The sequence below is a fragment of the Bufo bufo genome, chromosome 2, assembly GCF_905171765.1.
Source record: "Bufo bufo chromosome 2, aBufBuf1.1, whole genome shotgun sequence".
NCBI classification, from domain to species: domain Eukaryota; kingdom Metazoa; phylum Chordata; class Amphibia; order Anura; family Bufonidae; genus Bufo; species Bufo bufo.
The window spans coordinates 479,976,330-479,996,728 of record NC_053390.1 but is presented as its reverse complement, the minus strand read 5'-3'; the positions used below and the strand labels follow the sequence as shown (position 1 = coordinate 479,996,728).

Sequence of the window (20,399 nt, the reverse complement as noted above, 5' to 3'; positions counted from 1 at the left end):
GGAAAAGGAACGCCCACTAGTGAAGCTGATGTCTCCTCCCATCGCTCCGATAGTAATCCTATCATTGGGGGCGCAGTGCGCCCGCCCCTCCTCCGCCCCTCTCTTCTCATTGCCGCCCCTCCTCCACCCCCTCTCTTCTCATTGCCGCCCCTCCTCCGCCCCTCTCTTCTCATTGGTGGCAGCGGCAGCAGCACAGGGGGAGGGAGGACAGCTTCCTTCTCCCCGTGCTGCTGAGAGAGAACATGAGCGCGCCGATAGCAGCGCGCTCATGTTCAGAGATACTAGACTGCGCAGAAGCGCAGCCCAGTATCGAAAAAACGGAAATCCCGGTATCGTATCGATACCGGGACAAAAGTATCGATTGGGTATCGAAATTTCGATACCCGCAACAACCCTAGTTTCCACTGAAATTTTTTACAGGATGCAGCCACTGGCATATTAGATATTACTGTGTAGTAAAAATTATTTTAAAACTTTACAGTTAGTCTTTTATACCATACAATTTTAGTATTAATGTGCCCCACTGTTATGTTCCACAACTACGTGATCATTTTTTTCAGAGTATTATTTATGGAGATTAATGAATGCATATAGTAATGTAAAATACTACACAATTAAATGTTATAAAAACTTAAAATTATCCATAAAAAGTATATTTCCCTTTTGTACCATTTATTTTATAGGATCCATATCAATAAACAACTTCATGTTGAAGCTGATGAGTTCAAAACTGAAGAGGAAGTAGAAGGGAAAAAAAGAAGAGGAAACTCAGTCGGCAGGCATGTTAATGAGAAGGAAAAGAGCGAGCAAGTTGTTCTTGATCCAAAAATGGTACCTGACGTTCTTATGGTTGAAGTGGACAATGTAGCTCATGAGGAGTTCAAGATCACTGAGGAAGTCAAAGTAAGAGCATGTGCAGTTGTCTCTGCTTGTTTTCTTAGGCTGCTTTTGTGACTGTTGTTTGATTCACCACTTAGGCTACTTTCACACTAGCGTTTTTACTGGATCCGGCAGGGTTCAGCAAAAACGCTTGCGTTACTGATAATACAACCATCTGCATCCGTAATGAACAGATCCGGTTGTATTATCTTTAACATACCCAAGACCGATCCGTCATGAACTCCATTGAAAGTCAGTAGGGGACGGATCTGTTTTCTATTGTCAGATTGTTTCTGAGAAAACTGATCCGTCCCCATTGACTTGCATTGTGGGTCATGACGGAAAAACTGGTTTGCTCTCTGGTATGAGAACGGAATGCTTTTTTGGAGCATTCCGTTCTGTTCAGTTACGTTTTGTCCCCATTGACAATGAATGGGGACAAAACGGAAGCGTTTTTTTCCCGGTATTGAGACCTTATGACTGATCTCAATACAGGAAAATATTAACGCTAGTGTGAAAGTAGCCTTATAAATGTGATCAAATATTTTCTCGCCTTGGGTATAGCTATGTCCTCTAGGAGGCCTTGACACTAGTAAAAACTGTTCGCTCCTCCCCTGGCAGCTATACCCCCTCCAGCCTGGAGAGAGAGCTTCAGTTTTTTTTCTAGTGTCGCCTAGCCTCCCTGTTCTCCCGTTGGTCTGCCACGCTGCCTCCTCCCCAACAAGAAGACAAGGTGGACCAGGGCAGCCTCGCTCCCTGCATCCCGCCAGCAGAAGGGTCACCCATCCAAGCCCCTTTTCCAGCGTCCTGCCACTATGGTGACAGTAGCTGAAGTGGTGACCCTGCTGGAGAAGAGGAAGGGTGAAGATGGCGGCAGGGAAGAGAAGAGGATGAAGATGAGGTGAGTACACGGGACTAGGTAAGTATGTTTAACCCTCTTGGGTTGGTCTCCCCCTCCCTCCCTCCCTCTTAGTGGCAATAGTCTTCAAACAGCACAGGGCTTCAGCATAGCCCAGAACCCCTGAAGCATTCCCTTCATTCCCCTTCTGGCACAGTTCGCTCATTGTTGTCCCCCAAGCCGGGACAACGGCACATACGGGGTTAATGACCGCTGTGTCTGGAGCGCAGGGTTACACATGCAGAGAGGGGAGCGCAGCTCCCGCTACCCGACAGGAGAAATCTTCCGGAGATGGCACCTACCATTATCCACCCCTTTCGGGAGCGGACACCTGGCGTGTCGCTCCGGATGGGGTTAACCACCCTGCGTTTGCTCCGGCCGCAATGTTTTTCGCCCGGCCGATTAAGGGGCTAGCAATGCCCTAATCGGCTATGCGCAGGGGTTTGGATCGCCGCCCCCTGGTTGGGGGGATGAGGGTGCACTCTGGCGTGAATTCTTGCCGCCGTACTCCTCCCTTCCCCCCTCCCCCAGAAACATGCTGAGCTCCGCCCTTGGTCCTCAAAATGGCCTTAACCCTTTACTGCCCAGCCACCTCTTTAGGCCGGCAAATCTGGGGATCTGCTCCTAGTGCAAGGTTAGTAATGTGGAGGAATTTAACCCCTTCCTGCCTCTTGTGCACCTGAGGCCGGCATCTTAGTTTTATTAAAATAAAATTAAAAAATGAGGTGCGCCATTCAGGTCCCCTTCCTCAGCCCTCACTAACGCAGGACCACCCTGTCTGTGTGGTACCACACTGGGCCCGTGTCCTATCTCTGATAAGGAGGACCTCTCATAGTTCCCAATCCGCCCTTCGGGGCCATTTGGTTGATAATTCTCCACCTTTGCAAATCCCATGGAGGACAGCTGAAGTATTCTCAATCCACCCTCTGGGTCGTTTGGTTGATAATTTCCACCTGCTCAATCCAGTGAAGGACCTCTGAAGGATTCCAATCCGTCCTCCGGGGCCGTTTGATAATTCTCCACCTCTGCAATACATTGGAGAACCTCTGGTATTCCTAATCCACCCTCCTGGGTCGTTTGGTTGATAATTCTCCACCTGGGCAATCCACCCTCCGGATTCGTTTGCTAATGCACCGCCTGAGCAATCCGGTGGACGGACCTCTAGAAGTTCCCATTCCACCCCCTGGGTATTTTGGTTGATAAGTCTCCACCTGCGCAGTCCGCAACTGCCAGGGGCGAGATTCTGAGGGGTAGACCTACGCGCATGCGGACCACAGCACATCTTTCTCCTCTAATATCTCTGCACCCACACCCTCCCTCACAGGAGAGGGTCTGCCTGAGGGGGGAAGGGGGTAGAATCGCTGATTCAGACCTTAACATGAATCCAAAGCAATCTCCCAAGATTGCGTCTACAGTGGCCAGCAGTACTTGTCGTATGCATTACCCCCTTCCATAGGCGGAGTACTTGCACTACTTCGGGATACAGTACTTGCCTTATACATTGCCCCCTGACATAGATGGACTAAGTATAGTAACGCTGTTTTTAGTGCTGGACGTATAATTTCCCCCTTCTGTAGGTGGCGGAATTGCATCTCCACTGGGTTCCGTACCTGCCGTATGCATTAGCCCCTTCCATAGGTGGCGCGATGACATTATCACTGGTTACAATGTGTGCTGTATGCATTGCCCCCTTACTTGGCTGCAATAATTGCACTCCCACGGGGTACAGGACTCGCCATATGCACTAGTTCTCGCCGTGGGCATTAACCCCCCTTCATAGGTGGAGTATTTTCCCTACCACTGGCTTAAGTACTTGCCGTATGCATTCCACCTTCCATGGGTAGGGTAATTGCACCACCATTGGATACAGTCCTGACCGTCGTGCTATCCTTCCATAGGCGGAGTGTTGCACATCACCGTGCTTCCTTTTGCATTACCCCCTTCCACAAGTGATCCACTAGCGGGGGAATAACTAAGTATCTTGGGATGCCGCAATTCAACTACACCACGGCTTTAGATGCCTTATCTTATTTTGCAAGTGGGGCATGGCAACTGTCGGTACCCGCGGGTGCCCGGTACTCTTCATCTAGTGGTATATGGGTGCCGCCAGTGGACACGGTGGCTATTCCACATTGTATCCTTATTTCTTTTGGTGCTGGTTTTGGGCATGATTATAATATCCTCTGTCTTCTCAGGGGGTTACCTAGCAACACTTATGTGTTCTAGAGACCCCCCATCTCCATGGGCCTCCACTGTTACAGTCGGTCACGGTACACTATTGCACATATATGGTGAGTACGTACCAGCGAGTCGAGTGTTTCACTGACTCCCTATTCTCTAGCCACCACTTCTCCTTCTCTGGAAATATGGTTATGCGGGCACTCTGGTTTAGCTGCTACAGCGTGTTCTCCTCCACAGGTGCAGCTTTTCGCTAATGCTCGAGTTCGTGGTCGCTGCAGTGGGAGATCCCCCTCAGGTAGGGGTCCTACCCTGACACTGGCTGGGCAGTTGCTCCTGTTCAGCGCCCTTCCAGGTAGAGTCTTTAAGGTTAACTCTACTTAACTGGGGGCAGTATGGTACGTGGCTTCTACGGATAGTCAGGCCTCCCCCTCAGTTTTGCGCTGGCTACTACTGTGGGAGCGGTATTGCGTTACCACTACATACTTGGGCTCTTGCTGCACAGCTCTTCCGTCAGGTGGTGGACTCTTCTAGCATTGAATTTGGTGGCCTCTGCTGTTGGCCCCCTCCTCTGCAGGGATATAGGGCTAGCAATACAGTGTGACTCCCCTTGCCTGGCTTCCTCCTCAGGCAAAGTTTTTTGCACAGCCACTTATTCCTTGGCTACTTCTGTATTGCGCTGGTCTCAGACGGGGAATGGGCTTAGACCTAGCCTATTCTTCTCCTGTCTTTTTCCTCCTCTGGCTCATGGTTCATAGCCACCTCGCATGCCTTGGTAGTTCCTACGTTACTACCTTCCCTCATCTGCATTTGCACGGGGTATTCGTTGGTGGCCTTCTATTTCCAGGCACGCTCCGGTCCCGACTGGTGGGCTGTGGCACCCTCCACATCCCTCCTTCTACAGGGACTCCTCCATTGGTACGGGTGTGCTACGGTATCTACACGAAAGCTTCCCACCTTTCTCTCCCGAGCAAGAGTTCCGGAAGCATGTGGCGTGGACGCCCTGATATCTCCTTGGCGGGAGTTCTCCCTCCATACATGTTTTTCCCCTTCCCCTCCTACCCATGGTTCTACGGAAGAGCAAGATGGAGGGCATTCCCGAAAAATCCTAGTCGCTCCGGATTTGCCCCGTCGTGCGTGGTACGCCGACCTTGTTCTCCTTCTAGGAGATGTCCCTTGGTCCCTGCCACTCAGAGACTTTCTTTCACTGGGTCCGGTTTTACATCGACATTTAGCTGACGGCGTGGCTATTGAAACCGCCATTCTGACGTGGAGAGGGTTTTTGGCGGACATTATCCGCACTATGATTCAGGCCAGGAAGCCTGCATCGCCCAGGATCTATTATAGGACCTGGAGGTCCTTCCTGGGCTTCTGTCAAAGCCGGGACATCCCCTCACTCTGTTTTTTCTCTCCCCACAGTCCAATCCTTCTACAATCAGGGTTGGACCTTGGTTTAGCCCTTAGTTCCTTGATGGGTCAGGTGTTGGCGCTTCTGTCCTGGGGCAGCTTTCCAGCGTCCTCTGGTGCCCATGGCATCCTTCCTTCTGGGAGTGGCACATACGGTTTCTCCGTACCGTCCTTTTCCGCCTTGGGATCTGAATATAGTTCTATCAGCGTTCCAGTCTTCGCCCTTTGAGCCCTTGCGGGAGATCTCTCTCCGGCTCCTGTCCTAGAAGGTAGTTTTTCTTGTGGCTATCACATCCATCAGTTGGGTGTCCGAGTTGGGGGCGCTCTCTTGCAGAAAATTCTTCCTGGTTCTTCACAAGGATAAGGCGGCTCTCCGGCCCATTACTTTTTCTCCCGAAGGTGGTCTCTGACTTCCATATCAATGAAGAAATTGTCCTTCCTTCACTGTCCCTCTCCTTCACACCCTACAGAAGGGAGTTACATTATTGGACGTTGTCAGAGCTCTGATCATTATTGGCAGCCTCCAGTTCCTTCCGGTGTACGAAAACTCTTTTTGTCTTTGGAGGGTCCTCGCTAGGGATTGGCGGCCTCCAAGGTGGCAATTGCACGTTGGATTCGGTCTGCAAGTGCTGAGGCATACTGCGCCCAGGGCAGGGTTCCGCCCTTAGGTGTCACGGCTCACTCCGCCAGAGCGGTGGGAGCTTTCTTGGGCTCGGAGGAATCGCGCTTCGGCTGCACAGTTGTGTAAGGCGGCTACTGGTCCTCCTTACACACGTTCACAAAAATTTACCAGGTGCATGCTTATGCATCGACGGTCACTGCCTTGGGCCGCGTGGTCTTGCAGGCGACAGTTCTTAGATGCCTGCAGGGACGCTTGCTTCCGTGGGTCTGTGGTTTTTCCCTCCCTGTGGACTGCTTTTGGACGTCCCACGGTTCCTGTGTCCCCCAATGAATATGGGCGAGAAAAGGAGATTTTTGTATAACTTACCAGTAAAATCTCTTTCTCGCTCTTTATTGGGGGACACAGCACCCACCCAGTATTTTTGTTCGACCACAGTTGTGGCTGTTGCTGGGACACCGTTGGGTCCTTTGACATGGTTGGTGTTCCACGTGTTTTTCTTTGGTTGGCTTGCTTCTCCTACTGCTTGTACACTAACTGAAGCTCTCTCTCCAGGCTGGAGGGGCTATTGCTTCCAGGGGAGGAGCTAACAGCTTTTACTAGTGTCAACGCCTCCTAGAGGGCATAGCTATACCCACGGTTCCTGTGTCCCCCAATGAAGAGCCAGAGAGATTTTACTGGTAAGTTATACAAAAATCTCCTTTTTCCTGCCTTTTTTTTTTTTTTTTTTTTTTTACTACTTTAGGCTCTCACTGCTGAAATTGTGAAGACCATTCGGGACATTATTGCTCTGAATCCTCTGTACCGGTATGTGGGATTTCACTTGTAAAGGAGGTAAATAAAACTTGTGACTTATTTAATTTAACTTGTATTTCTTCTGTGTTTTAAGAGAGTCTGTAATGCAGATGATGCAGGCTGGACAAAGAGTGGTAGACAATCCAATTTATTTGAGTGATATGGGTGCTGCTCTGACAGGTGCGGATTCCCAAGAACTCCAGGATGTCTTAGAAGAAACTAATGTAAGTGTTGCTGCAATGTTTCTTTTAGTCTGAGGAGTTAACTAAACCAATTGAACCACTCACAGCCAGTAGTTTACCTTAATGCATTGTAGTTGGCTACAAAACTCATGTCTATATAATCCATAGAAAGTGCAACAGGATGCTTCCAAATATTGCCTCACTTCTTTATTAACCCATTGATGACATCTGTCTTACATGTATGGCAGATGACATCTCTTTAAAGTTGAGCGGGCTCCATAGGGCAAATGTGACCACAGCATCTGAAGTGGCTTTCCATCTCAGAAATCAGGGAAGGTGTTTCTTAGTGGTGCTTGGCCACAGCCTGTGCAAAGTTACCAAGCCTATCACAGGTATATTCCCATGTAGGGCTGCAGGTGGCAGCACTGCATTGAAATATACTAAATTCCCCATGCACACTAATATATTAAAGAGGACCTTTCACTAGTTTAAAAACTAACTATATCAGTGGGCAGAGCGGCGCCCAGGGGTCCCCAGGGACTCCCAGGCTATGAGCTGTGCGCTACGATTGGCCAGCGCTGCAGCAAGGGACAACCCTAATACAAAAACTCTGCCCAGTACAACAGAGGGAGCTGCAGACACCGGAGCCTATACCGGGCGAACGGAGCGGCGCCCAGACATACTAGTAAGTGCAGGGGGACCCCTGGGCGCCGCTCTGCCCACTGATATAGTTAGTTTTTAGTTTTTAAACTAGTGAAAGGTCCTTTTTAAATGTCATTAGTGTGTGGGAATGGCAGTTCTGACTTCTGATGCGTGCACGTTCAGGAGTCCTAGGGGAGCTAAAAAAGTTATAAATTATTATTTTTTAAATATAATAAAATCTAATCATCCCTCTTTTGTGGGCGATCTGTAGTTTTTATTAATAGTATTTCGGAGCGTATTTTGGGGAGGCGAAATGCTGAAAATCACCCATTTAGATTTATTTTTTTGCCCCATTACGGTGTTCAACGTATGGGATAAATACAGTTATATTTTAAAGGGTTTATGTCACCAGAATTAACCCTATTAACCACTTAAGGACCACAGGTTTATACCCCCCTAGTGACCAGTCCCTTTTTTACAAATCGGCACTTCACAACTTTAACGGTTTATTGCTCGTTCATGCAACTTGGCACCCAAATGAGTTTTACCTCCTTTTCTTACAAATACAGCTTTCTTTTGGTGATATTTGATTGCTGCTGACATTTTTCGTTTTTCCGATATTAATCAAAGAAGGGCCCAAATCTCTCAAAAAAAGTATTTTTAACTTTCTCTGGTTAAATTGTTCAAATATAATTACATTTATATACAAGTTTGTGTCAGAATTTCTTGTGCTACATGTCTTTGATAAAAAAAAAAATCCAATAAGTATATTTATTGGTTTGCGCAAAGTTATAGCGTTCACAAACTATGGTACTAAAATGGGAATTTCCGCATTTTGAAGCAGCTCTGACTTTCTGAGCACCTGTCATGTTTCTTGGGGTGCTAGAATGCCAGGATAGTATAAATACCCCCCAAATGACCCCATTTTAGAAAGAAGACACCCTAAAGTATTCGCGGAGGAGCATGGTGAGTTCATATGATTTCATTTTTTTTCACAAGTTAGTGGAAAATTACACTTTCTGAGGTAAAAAAAATAAAAAATCTCCCACAGACTCTCTATGCCCCTCAGTGAATACCTTGGGGGTGTCTACTTTCCGAATTGGGGTGTGCTTACTGTTCTGGCATTTTGGGCAGGGCTAAATTGTGAGCAACCCTGTAAAGCCTAAAGGTACTCGTTGGACTTTGGCCCCTTTACGCACCTAGGCTTCAAAAAAGTGTCACACATGTGGTATCGCCGTACTCGGTAGAAGTTTGGCAATGTGTTTTGGGGTGTATTTTTACATATACCCATGCTGGGTGAGAGTAATATCTCTGTTTAAGTCAACTTTTCCCATATATTTTTTTTTTTTTATACAAAGTTGTCATTTTAGAGAGAGAGATTTCTTTCTCCCAGCATGGGTATATGTAAAAAGACACCCTAAAACACATTGCCCAACTTCTCCTGAGTACGGCGATACCACATGTGTGACACTTTTTTTGCAGCCTAGGTGCGCAAAGGGGCCCAAATTCTAACGAGCACCTTTAGGATTTCGCAGGGCATTTTTTACGCATTTGGATTCCAAATTACTTCTCACGCTTTAGGTCCCCTAAAATGCCAGGGCAGTATAAATCCGCAAAACACATACGGACGTCTGAATGGAGCCTTACAGGGGGGTGATCAGGGGTTAATAAGGGGTTAATAAGTGACGGGGGGGGGGGGGTGTAGTGTAGTGTAGTGTGGTGATTGGTGCTACTTACAAAGCTGCCTGTGTCCTCTGGTGGTCGATCCAAGCAAAAGGGACCACCAGAGGACCAGGTAGCAGGTATATCAGACGCTGTTAACAAAACAGCGTCTAACATACCTTTTCAGGGGTTAAAAAAATTGCATCTACAGCCTGCCAGCGAATGATCGCTGCTGGCAGGCTGTAGATTAACTAGTTTACCTTCCGATCCTGTGAACGCGAGCTGCTGTGTGTGCGCGCGTTCACAGGAAATCTCGGCTCAAGCGAGATGATGCCGATCGGCGTTAGTGGGACCTGGGAGAGCCGCCGCAATCACGCCTTTCGCCGTTAGCGAGATGGCAGGAGGTTAAACTAGCGAAGCTGAACTTAACTAGCCTATTCATACTTGTATCTATGCCCCCGTTACTCCAGAAATATAACTTTTATAATATGCTAATTAGTCTCTAGGAGCAGGGGGGGGGGGGGGGGGGGGCGTTGTAGAGGCTCCGTTCTCCCACCTCTGGACGTGCCCCACTGCACTTGATTGACAGGGCCAGGCAGTGTTCACCTCCAACTGCCGCCCCTGTGCGCGGGGAAATCTTGCGCCGTTCAGTATTCGGCAGTTTTTATTTACACGGCAGACAGGGCCGGCAGTAGGAGACAAACCCTGCCTGGCCCTTATATTTCTGGAGTAACGGGGGCATAGATAAAAGTATGAATAGGCTAGTTAAATTCAGCTAACATTAGCACATCGCTAGTTTAATAGAGACAGGATGGACGTGAGTCAAGTGTGATCACACACCGATGTCACTATGGAATATTTAGAGAGGACCTTTCATCTCTCCTGACATGTTTGTTTTAGCAGCTGCTTACATTCCCCATGCAGTAACAATTCTGAAGAATCCTTTCTTATGATTCTTTATGTTGTTGTTCTCTTATTATTGCTAGACATATATGGATAAAGGTACTGATGGATGGTACAATTTGGGGTTGTCACTGGTAGCACTGATTGGATAATGCCAGGCTGTGCAGGGACACCCCCCAAATTGTAAATCCCATCTGTACCTTTATCCATATACTCTTAACAAGAATAGATGAAGAAATGCTAAACATACTCGCAAGATCAGATGTTCTATCATTGTCATTTCATGTGTAATACAATTATTTACTAAAACAGACATGTCAGAAGTGGTGACTGGATAGTCTTTATAGGAACCCATCACATTGAACAAGGTGTCTGAGCTGCAGGCAACGTGTTTTAGAGCAGGGGAAGCTGAGCAGATTGATATACAGTTCTATGGGAAAAGATTTAGTATAACTTGTAATTTATACATTTAAATTCCTGCACATTCTGGACTTTGAAGTTAAGGTGTAGGTCCTATCAGTGATTGACAGCTATCTATGTATACACAGTCATATAGGAAGTCTGTCAGTCACTGATAGGACCTCCTTGACTTCACCGCCCAGAATGAGTAGGAATTTATATGTATCAAAAATACATGTTATACAGAATTTTTTCCCACAAAACTATTTATCAATTTGTTTAGCTCCTCCTGCTCTATAACATGCTGCCTGCAGATTACATTGCATTTTCATGGTGACTGGCGCTTGCGCAGTGTGCTCTCCTTCACTTTCGGGGCTCCGTTCTCGATATAGGTGCGGGTCCCAGCGGTGGGACCTGCGCCTATAAGACAATAGGGGCATATCCTAGCGATATGCCCCCATTGTCTGACATGAGAAAACCCCTTTAATTCCCTTTAAAGGGTTAGGGCTGTGATCGTGATCCTCTGTTCTGGACTTGGAGGAGCGCACAGCATTATACTGATTTTATAATGCTATGTGCCTTTGCTTGACCTTACTAATACATAATCGTAGTGACAGCTTTATGTTCCTATGATCCTGTAGCAATAAGGTCATACAGAGGCACATAGCATTATAAGTCAGTATAATGCTGTGCGCTCCTGCAGGTCCAGAACGAAGGATCACGATCACAACTTAAGTTGTTTTCTGTAGATGAATTGTACAAGTGAAACATGTAAAAGAGAAATGCTTCTTTTTCTTCTAATCAGACTCCTCTTCTGCCCCCCCCCCCCCCCCCCCTCCCTTGCTTCACTAAAAGGTGTATTAGACACCCCGATCATGCAGACGATTGTCGGGAATGAAAAATTCCCTCCCAGCAATCGCCTGCTCGCTTGCTGCAGAGATTTCCGCTATTACATGCATCAATCTCCTCAGCAATATGGGGAGGAGCGATTGCTATGCCATTGCTCATCTCCATGCTCTACAGTGGTTTGCTGATGCAGGTTGTAATTGGTATGATCTGCCGCCGGCAAATCCTGATCTTTCAGCATACTGAGAGATCAGGATTGCCCAAAGAACGAGCATTGTGCAATCGGCGGCAGTATTACTGTGCTAACGAGCGTTCGTAGTAATCATTGGGCAGAAAGTCTAATATACTCTTAACTGTTTATTCATCTCCATCTTCAGTGAAGACAAGTTATCGGCTCACTGAAGGATCAGATTACATCTGCAGCCTATATAAGCTTATGGAAAGGGGAGGGGGAGAGATAAACAGACCATGCTCCAGTGTTGGATTTTTATGCAGTAATTGGTTTGTAGCAACTTACTGCAATGAAACCCCATTATCTTGCATCATTTGCGATTCAGGCAGTGCTGCACAGTGAGTCATACCAATCAAACTTGCTGTGTAGCCCCAGCTTAAGGGCTCATGCACATGAACGTGCTTGAATGGGTTCGCAATCGGGAAGATAGAGTGGAATACCACAGAAGCACTACAGAGTGCCTCCAGGCTTCTGTACTGCTGTGCAGATGGATGGCGGAACCATTCAAGTTGAATGGGTCTACATCTGTTAATGTCGGATACAAGAATGGTGCACGTGCATTGGGGACTGCAATTTACAGTCCCCAATGCATGGCACGGGTGGCACATGGTTGTGTGCATGAGTCCGAACTGTCATTTCACTGCTGGATCTAAACTATTCAGTACTGCTGTGTTAAGTCCACTATGCTGCTACTGCTTCTGAGACCTAAGGTATATAATAGTCAAATACGGTGTTAATCCGCTCAAGAGCTTATTCTGAAAAGTCAACAGAAATGTGGATAAATAAGATTTGTTTTTTTTTTATAAACAATTTTACAGATTCCAAAGCGTCTCTACAAATCACTGTCGCTATTAAAGAAAGAATATGAACTCAGCAAGTTACAACAGCGTTTGGGTCGAGAGGTAATGCTGGAGATAACCTCATTATTCAATATAGCACTGATGGCCAACCCGAGACTCTCCAACTGTTGCAAAACTACAACTCCCAGCATGCCTAGACTGCTTAGAGCTATCGGCCTACAGCAGGACTGGTGGGAATATTAGTTTTACAACATTTGGAGAGCCGCAGGTTGGCCAGTCCTGCAATATAGGTTCTTATGTACAAACTTCTTTTTTTTTTTTTTTTTTTTTTTTATCTTGACCGCGTATGCCGGTGTTTTGTTCCTTTGTGACCTTACCTTTCTCTTTCCATAGAATCTCTGCCTGTGGATGGCATTTTACATGGCTGGACTTAAGTGGTATGCAGGCGCTGGGCATGTGCAGTTCAGTAGACAGCATGCTATCCAATCTTCCTTAGGCATTGTGATATGTGCTACTTTTTACAAAGCATTAATGATTTGGAGCAGTGCTGCTGTAAGAATGTTTAGTTAGATTACAGATGTATTTCTGTTTTTCGGTAATTCGATCATTATAATTATAAAATTATACCATAATTAGTTCCTGTAATGTACCATGTACTGGTGTTGTCTTGTAAAGAAAACCAAATTAAACTTGCTGCCTACCACTGAGATCGGACTGCTTATGAGCCTTCAAAAAAAGCTGGCTTCGATGGCTGGGTGGAATTAAGAGTTCTAACATGGCAGGCCTGGGGTCCATAATAGACACTTGCATCCTGCTATTGAGTTACCTGGTGGGTGCTTCATACACCTACTATGTACCTGTCACATGTTTGTCATGGGGAAAGGGATTAAAGCATGACTGGCACCCATTATCCTGGGTGGATTGAAGTAGTAGTATAAAGAGCCCCACCCAGACTGTATCATTAAAGAGCCCATGTAAACCTGGAGCCGGCCCTGGGTCCGTATAATGATTAGCTGTAGTTATAAAACTTCCATAGCTCACTTGCCTTTATCTACTGAGAGTCCATTGCATTGTATATTGTCAAGAATCCTGATTTAGACTCCAGATATGATCTTAAAGCTTTCGCTACCAGCGAAATGGCGTACATGTATGGCGCTGGAGCTATTGGCAAATATGGCGCCCGCTCACATGTGTTCAGCAGAGACCCGCGGCTATATAATGAGACTGGCATTAACACCAATCACGGTAATTAAAGCCTTTAGATGCCATGATCTCACTTGATGTATAGGGTGAAAAACTTGGGCTTCTTAACGATATCCTCTGCGGCCAGTGAGGATGCCGGTAATTGATTTTAATACACTCAAGCCTTGCTGAAGAGGCTCTCAGGGTATTAAAGCTGCAAATCTTATTTTGGCCACCAGAAATCTTATTCAGAATTTAAAAATAAAAATTGGATTTTGTATGCTCAAATATAAGCTTCAAAATCATAACAAAAAAGTTGAAATAGCCCCCCTTTCCGTATAATTAATAAATTAAATACATAACAAAAAATGTAAACCTCATGGGTATCGTTGCGACCGAAAAAAACGCCTGTACTATTAGAATTAGAACATACAAATATTTTTCCTATACGGCGAATGGCTTAACGGAAAAAAGGGTCAAATTGGCCAATTTGCCATTTTCTCGCCCATATTCATTGGGGGACACAGGAAACCGTGGGTATAGCGATGTCCTCTAGGAGGCGTTGACACTAGTAAAAACTGTTAGCTCTTCCCCTGGCAGCTATACCCCCTCCAGCCTGGAGAGAGCTTCAGGGAATCTCCTGAAGATTTTTATTTTTTTATTTTTTTCCTTTTTCAGATGGAAAACAGTGGACGCCTCGGCTCCCTGTTCTCCCGGGGTCGAGTTGCGCCAGTGCCGGTCACCCGCACTACTGCCTCCCCCACAGAAGACAAGGTGGAACAGGGCAGCCTCTCTCCCCTGAATCCCGCCAGCCAAGGGGGTCACCTGTCGAAGTCCCTTAATTCCAGCTTCCTGCCACTACGGTGCCAGTGGCTGAAGGGGTGACCCTGCTGGACCAGAGGAGGGTTGAAGATGGCGACAGGGACGTAAAGGGGATGAAGAGAGGGGAGTACACGGGACTTAAGTGAGTATGTCCCTCCTGGGTCGCCCCCTCCCTGGTGGCAGTAATGCAGGGGTTAACAAGGCACAGGACTGCCATTCACTAAAGGACCTCTGATATTCCCAGCACCCTGTAGCCATTCCCCTCCGAGTTGACCCCCCCCGGGCAGCCTGGCGCTTTTTCCCTAGCAGGGGGCGGCACATAGGGGGTTAATGTCAGTACTCCTCCAGAGACTAACCGCCGGACAGGCGTTTTATCTATGGCGGCCAGACCTTGTTGTGCAGATGGTGCACTTGCTGGCGGAGATCGCAGGGACGGCACTTACTGCATGACCGAAGATCCGGAGCGGACGCCGAGCGCGCCGCTCCGGAAGTGGTTAAAACGGCAGAAGGAACAACTCGGCCGTGCACCGCATGGCCAGACAGTGCTGTGCTCAAAATGCAGTGGATGCGGAGCGAACCACTAATCAAACTATGGACTTGCCGCCCTGACCAACGTTCCGGAGCGGACGCCGAGGGCGCCGCTCCGGAAGGGGTTAACAGCATCAGGAACAACTTGGCCGTGCACCGCATGGTGTTTCGGCCGCCATACTTTTTGGCCCGGCCCGCGGGGTGCAGCCTCCGTCCGTTGAGGGGGCATGGCAACAGCCAGGGCGGGCTCATATCGCGGTGCTTGGTCCCTCTGCGCTCCGGCTGATGCACTATTCGGCTTTGCGCAGGGGCCTTGGATAGCCGGCTTGCTGAAGGGCCGCACTTCGTCCCCCTGGATGGGTGGGTGCTCTCCGGCGCGCCCTTCTTACTCCTCCCCCAGAGACCTGCTAGCTCTGCCCCTGGTCATGAAGATGACCTTTATCCTTCCCCAGATGCCAGCCAGGAAGGGTTGAGTTCTAAGGGGGCGTGGCACTCCCAGTGCAATGTTCCTCGTGGAGGAATTTAACCCTTTCCTGCCTCTTGTGCTTGAGGCTGTCATCTCATTACCGCAAGACCGCCCTGTCTGTGCAGTACCACACTGGGCCCGTGTCCTATCCCGGATAAGGAGCACCTCTCATAGTTCCCAATCCGCCCTCCGAACCGTTTGGTTGATAATTCTCCTCCTCTGCAACTCCCGTTTGGTTGATGATTCCACCTGCGCAATTAATGACGGACCTCTGAAGGATTCCAATCCGTCCTCTGGGGCCGTTGATGATTCTCACCTCCGCAATACAGAGGAGAACCTCTGGATTCCCAATCCACCCTCCGGGTCGTTTTTTTTTTTGAATCGGATCTTTTTTATTGAACATTTACACTGTGGATACACTGTTTTACATATCACAATCAAAGATGACAGAGCATATTTTCCATAAGGCAGATAACAATCAGGATACCAGACCGTATGTAGTGCTCAAATTTTAACCCAACCCCCCACCCTCCCCCTCCCACCCCACACTAACCTGAAAATTACAAAAGTACATTGCTAAACATTTCTATTCAGACGTCTAAACGACAGCGGGTCAAAGTTAAGGCGCTCAAAGTCCCGGATTCTAGGGGAAACATGAATACCTAAGTACTTAAAGGTTAGGCCCGACAAGGCACCGAAGCGGTCAATGATTTTCATAGCCGCTTCCAGAGATGGACCAGTGTCCCCTAGGAAAAGCAAAGTATTGTCCGCATACATCGCCACTTTATTGTTAACTGTTCCATACTGGAACCCACGAATGTCCAATGACCTACGAATTGCTGCAGCTAACGGCTCAATTGCAACTGCAAATAACAGAGGCGACAGCGGACAACCCTGTCTAGTGCCCCGGCCCAAACAGAACTTAGGGGACACCCCACCATTCGCCCTGACACATGCTTTAGGACTAGAGTATAACACCCGGACCCAGGATATGTACTCATCTCCAAATCCCATATACGCCATAACTCTCCACAGGAATCGCCACTCAATGCTGTCAAAGGCCTTGGCCGCGTCTAAAGAAAGGATAGCTCTAGCTCCAACATTTTCAGCTGGCAGTTGAATACTAGCAATCACCCTTCTAATATTGACGTAGATTTCTGAGGCATGAAGCCAGTCTGGTCAGAGTGTATGATAGACCAAATCACTTTAGACAGACGTGTGGCCAATACCTTCGCAAGCAATTTAACATCAGTGGAGAGCAAAGAGATCGGTCTATATGAGTCAGGGAGAGAGTGATCCTTGTCCGGCTTAGGAATGACGACTATTAGCGCCTCCTGCATAGACGGAGGCAGCACCCCCCCCCCCCTTCCTCTGGAACAATTGAATACCTTCAGAAGTTCCGGGAGCAACACTTCCGCAAAGGTCTTATATACCATCTAAACCTGGCTCCTTGTCGTTAGCCATAGCAGCTAGTGCCGCCCTCAATTCTTCTAATTCAATCTGCTACTCTATCCGCATACTGTCTTCTCTAGAAAGCTTAGGGAGATGCAATGTATTCAAAAAGGTGTCAATCTCCTCATCCGAACATGTCACCTTAGAAGTATACAGAGAGGAATAAAAACCGTTCAGTATATTTAAAATGTTCTCAGTATCTCGCCTCAAGACGCCACCAGCATCTATCAGGCCAGAAATACATTGTGACCCTTGCTGAGCTTTCGCAATAACCGAGAGCATATGACCTACACTCTCCCCTTCAGTAAAAAACTGCTGCTTGTAGAACAATTGTTTCCTCTCTGCTACCTCCAAGAGGTGACATCCCAGCTCCTCCTGTCTAGTCTTCAAGGCATTGCTTGTTAGGCTAGATGGATTCAACACAAAAGCTTCCTCCGCTAGCTTCATATTATCATGTTTCTGTATATCAAGCTCTCTAGATTTAGATTTAATCCGACTGACTGTTTTGATAAGGGAGCCCCTGAGGAAGGCCTTCATCGCCTCCCAAACAACTATCGGAGACGCAGTCCCCTCATTTATATGAAAATATTATCTAAAGGGATTGAAGCATATCGGACGGGTCACCCATCAGTGTTAGCCAAAAAGCGTTTAAGCGCCAGTATCTAACCCCCGGCCTGGCTGTTTCAGAAATGTCAAGGGCGATACTAAATATGGAGTGGTCTGATAAGGTCCTGGCAAGATACTTTGAGTTCTGTACAAGCGGAAACATGTGAGCATTCACCAAACCCAGATATATGCGTGACAGGGAGCCATAAGTCGAGGAGCAACACGAGTACTTCCTGTCTAGGGGGTGGGTCTCTCTCCATACATCAATCAGACCTACTTCCCTCAGTATTCTTGCAAACGGGGTTTCACCCGTATTAGAACCGCTAGGTGTGATCTGGCATCTATCAAGCGAGCTGTCAAGTACATTATTAAAATCTCCCACTATTAGCATTGGAAGTTCAGAAAATTCTGCCATAAACTCCATAAGCTTCCTTAAAGACACCGAGGAAAATGGTGGGGGTATATAGATTGTCGCCAACACCATTCTCAACCCTTGGACCACACAATGCACTCCTATATACCTTCCCTCTTCATCCACACATACCCTAAGGCATTCAAATATAATATTCTTATGAACCAGGATACTAACCCCCCTGGAATGCGAGGAGAAGACGGAATGCACCGAATAACCCAACCACGGCTTTTGCAGAACATGTATAGATTGTTTGGTCATATGTGTTTCTTGCAAGCATATTATTGCTGGCTGATATCTGGATAGGTAACGGAACAGACCGTGTCTCTTCGTAGCATCCGCCATTCCCCTCACATTCCAACTAAGTATTCTTGTAACTGGTCCCATAAGAATGCATACATAAAGAAAAGTACAATTGGGCACCACACACCTCCACCTCCCAGCAGCTGCAAGATAAAACAATGTTAATCACCAGAGCACATTCTCCCATCTCTTCACCATTTCCCCAATCAAGGCGTATAAGGACTGTACGTTTCAACATCTTAGAACTGTCATCAAAAGCACATTTGATAGTATTAACCCCCACTGACCCCTTCCCCCCACCCAACTATCCCAACCCACACAATAAACATAGGCAGTATAACTAGCTTTGTTAGTGAACCTGGGGCCAACATTGTGAACCTCGCCCAACAGCGCCTGAAGCAGCACAGCATCCAGCAAGATACCATACGCAGGCACATTGAAAAAGTGTGGAGCAACCGAGGGCGTATGCTCTACCCACAAAGCGTCTCCAGCAACCGGCTAAAGTGAAATGTCCACAACGGTGGGTGGACAGTCCAGGGGTCATCAAAGCTCCATACAGTAACAGGAATGTCCATCAGTCTCAGGTGTCAGTTGAAGGGATCCTGAGGCGACGTTCATTTTGATCCAACCACTTGACCGCAGCATCCGAATCCTCAAAGAACACAGCTGTTCCAAACGCCACCACCCTGAGCCTGGCCGGGAACATCATGGAATACTGAACTTGCAAGTCTCTCAGCCTCCGTTTAATCTCCACAAAGCGAGCCCTCTTCTTCTGTACATCCGACGAATAATCTGGGAACAGAGACACCTGAACCCCATTGATCTTTAAATCAGGGTGAGACCTCGCCGCCCTCAGTATAGTGTCCCTGTCGCGATAGTGCAGGATTTTAGCAAGTATTGGGCGTGGCGGACGCCCTGGTGGCAAGGGCCTAGTGGGGACCTGATGTGCTTGTTCAACCGCATAAAGTGCAGAGAGTCCTCTACCACAGAATTCTTCCGCCAGCCATTTTTCCATAAATTCAGTAGCCTCTGGACCTTCAGATTTCTCAGGTATTCCCACCAGCCGAATATTGTTGCGGCAAGAGCGGTTTTCAAGGTCGTCAGTTTTTGCATAAAGCGCCGCTATGTCTTGACGCAGCCCGGCTCTCTCTGTGTAGGGTAACAGCACCATCTTCCAAATCCGAGACCCTCCTCTCTACTTCTGAGGTGCGTTTAGCCACCTTATGCAAGTCATGGCGGATAATGGATATATCAGCTTTTAGGCTTCCAATGTTAATATTCATAGACTGGAGGGTGACATTACAATTGGCAATAGCTGCCATCACGTCTTTCAAGGTAGGCTCAGGGGCAGTGATCACTGGCAGACCCTTTTCAGTGCTGCACAGGCTAGTACTCGCCCCCCCCCCCCCCCCTCTTGCTGACCGAGGGATTGCTGAACATCAGCACAGGGGCCATCTTGCTCCCCTGAGCCCTCCTCCACTGGTGCCAGGGCGTCATCTCCTTCTCCCCAAATATGGCTGGGGGATTGATGAGACTTGTGAGCAAAGCGCAGGTCAGGCCAGTCCTCCTCCTCAGCGCCATCTTGGAAGCGGCTCTATTTCTCCTGGCGGCTCGGCTTTTTGCAGGCATGTTGTTAGAATTCTGCACCGGACCGCTGCCTGAGTATGTCCCCCGTACCGCCAGATAATCTCAGCACAAATCGCCACCGCTGTGAGTAGAAAAGACAGGATTTTTGCCGGAGCTGATGCGACGTGCGTCCTACTCCATGCGCCGCTAGGCTCCGCCCCCACCCTCCGGGTCGTTTGGTTGATAATTCCCCACCTGCGCAATAGAGTAGGGGTCCACTGGAACTCCCAGTCAACCCTCTGGGGTCGTTTGGTTGATGATTCTTCGCCGGCGCCATTCAGTTAAGGCCCTCTGACATTCCCAATCCACCCTCCCGGGTCGTTTGGGGGATAATTCTCCACCTATGCTTCAGCATCTGTAGTCGCTCGGTTGATACTGCACCGCCTGCGCAATCCGATAGACGGACCTCTTCAAGTTCCCAACGCACCCCCTGGGTAGTTTGGTTGATAAGTCCCCACCTGTGCAGTCCACTCCTGCCAGGGGCGAGATTCTGAGGAGTACACCTATGCGCGAGCGGAACGCAGTGCATCTTTTTCCTCGCAATCCCACCCTTCCTCCCT

The 20,399-nt window shown here is 47.9% G+C and overlaps 1 protein-coding gene across 1 annotated transcript in view; it reads left to right on the top strand.

Annotated features, from left to right (window-relative positions):
• The window catches only part of LONP1 (lon peptidase 1, mitochondrial), a 327,100-nt gene that overhangs the window by 29,144 nt on the left and 277,557 nt on the right, over positions 1–20,399 (top strand). The window contains exons 4-7 of the mRNA XM_040417757.1: positions 684–903; positions 6,727–6,788; positions 6,871–7,000; positions 12,461–12,544. Coding sequence (XP_040273691.1) covers positions 684–903; positions 6,727–6,788; positions 6,871–7,000; positions 12,461–12,544 — 496 coding nt within the window. The remainder of the gene's footprint in view (positions 1–683; positions 904–6,726; positions 6,789–6,870; positions 7,001–12,460; positions 12,545–20,399) is intronic.